General features: G+C 33.2%; 1 protein-coding gene across 1 annotated transcript in view; it reads left to right on the top strand.

The window, feature by feature from the left end:
- The window catches only part of LOC107662764 (rho GTPase-activating protein 32-like), a 33,644-nt gene that overhangs the window by 1,738 nt on the left and 27,338 nt on the right, over positions 1–4,568 (top strand). The window contains exon 2 of the mRNA XM_016452844.1: positions 1,387–1,504. Within this exon, the coding sequence (XP_016308330.1) occupies positions 1,416–1,504 (89 nt within the window). The 5' untranslated portion in view covers positions 1,387–1,415. The remainder of the gene's footprint in view (positions 1–1,386; positions 1,505–4,568) is intronic.

The raw sequence follows: 4,568 nt of genomic DNA, 5'->3' as shown, positions 1-4,568 counted from the left end.
ATATATATTAGTTGTTATGGCAATATAAAGTAATTAAATCCACCATTTACATACATAACAACATAACATACATAATATTAATTTATATATTGGAATAAATGGTAACACTTTATAACAACTTTCATTAATAAACTATTAACAAATAATGCTTAACAGATCATTATTTAATATATATTCACATAGCTAGAAATATGAGATAATGTGCTTGTTAATGTTTACTAATGTACTTATTAAACATTACCTTATGATTAACAGATAATTAATGGAAACGGAAATGCTTACAAATGTCATTAAATTTTCAATTCATATAATCATGCAGTTTTTAAAAATCTTCAAAATGATTTTGACAGATGGTTTACAATGAGTAAAAGCTTCATTAATTAGTAACAAATATTACATAATGATCTATAATAGATCAGTAGTTAATGCTTACAAATGTCATTAAACTTTCATCATTTCATTAGTACCTATATGAGCAGTCATCTCAATTACAAAAGCTGTCCCAAATGACCTGAATTCATCCTATTTACACATCTTTACAAATCACTTTTTAATTATTTGTTCATCTTTTTGCCATACCCAATCTAAAGTTGGAACTATTCATGATTTGTACATTTTTATAAACGTTTGGTACCTTTATGGACACTGGACTTGTTGTAACGTTTGTGTAAAGAATGGTTCGCTAAGTTTATCTAAATGCTTGCTAAAGACATAACACACATTATTAGGGGTGCAAAACATGTTTTTATTGCCTCAACACTTACAGTATATTAGTTCTGTATATGATTCATTTGTTGTGTCTCCCAAAATGTGTAATAAACATTCCTTAAGTCCTGGTGTCCTCTACAGTGGATATGTATGAAATCGATGTCCTGTTTCTTAACAGAGGGTCATATTTTGATTTGAAACACCATAACATTTTCCTGAGATGTTGATTTATGACAAACAATTTGAAAATTTGAGATTTGAATGATAATTACAAAATATCACATTTCCATAAGGGTCTTAAACTTGATCACTAATTTAATGTCAGCCATTTTTAAAGACCAAGGAGAGGGGAGTGGTCATGGTGAAACATCCAATCATTTGGTATCTCTGAAAAGCCCTGAATGTGCTCTGTACAGGACATCCAGACTTAAAACTGTGACATGTAATGTCTCAGAGAAATCGCTAAAACATAATGTCCTCTACAGAGGACAAAACTCCATAGCTGGTAGTCAGGAGGTTAAACAGGCTATTCCTTAAATCATACATCAACAGGGGAAACAATTATTTTATTTATTTATTTATTTTTAAATTATTTGAAGATTTTTCTGCCACAGGCCTTCATCCTTTGCCGAGGTTGGAGGTTTATGTTGAAGTCCAGTCTCCTCCCTCCCCTCACAGACGGGCAGCTGTTGCAGTGACTCAGTATCATGGAGGCGTGCAGCGGGACTGCAGCAGCGACACACGGCAGAGCTCCAACACCTCTGAGAGACGCATGCAGTCATGATCCCTGTGAAGGGTGAGTAACAGCCTGCATACTTCACCTCTCAGTGTGCTTTGGCTGCTGCGGTGCTCAAGTGTGGTTAGATATGCCATTTGACGTGTGTCTGCCTGTGTGTGTTTCTCTTGCAAGGTTAGATGAGGCATTTTCTTTACATACGGCTGAATCTCTGCATAATCAGGTGCAGTGCATGGTTTTTGCATACACAGGCGTTTTGTGCATCATGTGACCGGTCACCTTATTCTATTTCTGAGACCGCATATTTCAGCAGCACTGCATGCAGCAGATGTGAATTTGTCCCCTGAGGAGTAAATTATAGTGAGATTTGTGTGCAACTGGTGCCCTACAGAGATGATAACAAGGAAAGTAGAGTCATCAATGAACGTGTTGTACCACCCCAAGGAAGCAGGCATGGTTTACGGTAATGGTCAGTATAAAAGACACGTCTTTTATACTATCTGTTAATTTATTCATTAAATATGTAATTCATACAAAACAAAATAGTAGGGTGATATCATAATAAAGTAAAAGCCTGATTAAAAGAAGTCTTGAAAGGAAAACCTTAACATTAAGTACTATATTAAGTACTGTAATTAATGTGTTGTTGTTTTTTTATTGAAAAACCCCCCCCCTGCTTTTTAATATATGATTTTTCCCCCTACCAGATTAAAATAATATTTTGCAACCAATATGCAGAAACATGCTGGGGAAACAAAACAAAACATAACAAAAAAAAAAAACTATATAAAGACCATTGCAGACCTTCATTAAGTAAAAATATCAATGAAGTAAAATAGCAGATAATTTGGCATTTTTATGGCAATGTTAGTTTGTGATATTTTTAAAGGGGTCATATGATGTTGCTAAAAAGAACATTAGCGTGTTAGAACGAGCCGTTTTAGGTAGGCGTGGTTGACTCTTAACTTTTATAAAGAATATCTCTTTGGATTTGAGACTTTAGTCTTTGCAACTTTACAGATCTTCTTTATGCACCAAGAGCTTGTAACACTCCAAAGAGAAAGGAAAAATTGAAATCGCATCATATGACCCCTTTAAATTAATAATTTATGATATTTGTAAAACACAACAAAAAAATTAACCTTTTTTAAACTAATGATTAAGATTGCATATATTAAAATTATTACTTTTTACTTAATGATTTTACAACATGACATTTCAGAGTCATTAAATTTAATATTTTTTTCAAAACCATATTAAATTTTGAATACCAAATGATTTCTTTTCTTTTCTTTTCATTTAAGTTACAATCCAAATATACTTTTCATTGGATGGAATGAGCAGCAGTTTGATTCATGATAATTGCAATTAAAATTTTGATCAAAATGATTATCAGTTTAACCATTATAGTGCGCGGCATGACTAACTGTGACTAAAATGTCAACAATTTTAATTGACTAAACAGTAGACCAAAAACATTGTCTATATATTGACTAAATATGATAAAAACTACTTCATTGTGAACACTCTCATTAATCATTGACCCATAGTTAGTAATTTAGAACTCATTATGTTGCACCTGTGACTTTCAAATGGCAGTAAACTTTTGCCTCTTTCTTCCATGAACAGGATCAGGCAATATCGTTCAATCTCACGGTGGTCTAATCTGTTGGAGGAAGGGGGAGTGTGGGATGTTCTGGAACAAAATCACTGACTCTCTTTTGTCTACCGAATGAATCGTCTAAACTCTAGCCTTTTATTCCCATTCTAAAGGCTTTCCAATCCTTAAAGCTGTTCCAGCTCACCTTTCCTTACCCCAGGAGCGCATCATATTTCAAGTTACACTTTAGCCCTGTTCTTTGTTATTTAGGGTGGATTCATTTGTGACTGACTGAGTGACTGATTGAAGCGATATCCTTGTGCGTCGCAAAACGTACAATAGTGAACTTTTTACTGCCACTAATCTGATCTTCTATAACGTCTCCTTGTTTCGACCCTCCCGGCCATGTTCTTAGCTGCAGGGTGAACTGGGGTAATGCTCTGGATAATTTCTGAAATGGACCGATCATTTCATGATGTGTATGTGAAATGGGAGCTTTTACTTTTGGAGACTAGAAATTAATGTAACTTTTGAGTATAATTCATTATGATTGGCTTATAAAGTGTTATTTTCTCACATAATAGGTTTGTGTAATCTGATAGTTTAACTACTACACATCCTAAACAACTGATTAAAGACATATAAGGTTCAATACCCTCATTAACAAATCCGATTTTGTAATTTTCCTATATACAAGATCCTAACAGACACACTGAAAATGCATTAGGACTGGCGTGTGTTTGTTGAGCAGCTTTACTCTTGTGTTATTGACACAGCTCGGCCTTGGTGAACTTGTAGCTCGTTGGTTGGTTATTTCTTCACCCGGGTCATGAGTTCAGTGTAATGAGTGGTGCCTCTCAACTTGGTTAGTTTATTGTCTGCATGTCCTGCTTTATTAGGCAGCAAAAAGTTTGACTTTGAACATGCCCGGGACATATAATAGCTGTTGGCTTCTAAGATCTAAGTTTGGGTCCCCAAAAAGAATTTAGGCATCAAAATATATAATGTATGTACACTACCATTCAAAAGTTTGGGATCAGTAAGATTTTTAATGTTTTTGATGGAGTCTCATGCTCATCAAGGCTGTATTTATTTGATCAAAAATACAGAAAAAACAGTAATATTGTGAAATATTATTGCAATTTCTAATATTGGTTTCCTATTTTAATATACTTAAATATAAACATACTTATAATATAATAAAATATAATTTATTTCTGTGACGCAGTGCTGAATTTTCATCATCCATTACTCGAGTCTTCAGTGTCACATGATCCTTCAGAAATCATTCTAATATGCTGATTTATTCTCAGTGTTGAAACTGTTGTGCTGCTTAATATTTTTTGGAAACTTTGATGCTTTTTTCTTTGATTCTTTAATGAATAAAAAGTTAAAAAGAACAGCATTTATCCAAAACAGAAACATCTTCTGACAATATAAGTCTTTACTATCACTTTTAATCCATTTAACATAATAAAAGTATTAATTTCTTAAAAAAAAAAAAAAAAAAAAGAGAAAAAATTT

This window comes from Sinocyclocheilus anshuiensis, unplaced genomic scaffold (genome assembly GCF_001515605.1).
Source record: "Sinocyclocheilus anshuiensis isolate Anshui unplaced genomic scaffold, SAMN03320099.WGS_v1.1 scaffold1144, whole genome shotgun sequence".
NCBI lineage: Eukaryota > Metazoa > Chordata > Actinopteri > Cypriniformes > Cyprinidae > Sinocyclocheilus > Sinocyclocheilus anshuiensis.
The sequence above is the reverse complement of the archived record's forward strand: the minus strand, read 5'-3'. Positions and strand labels throughout refer to the sequence as shown.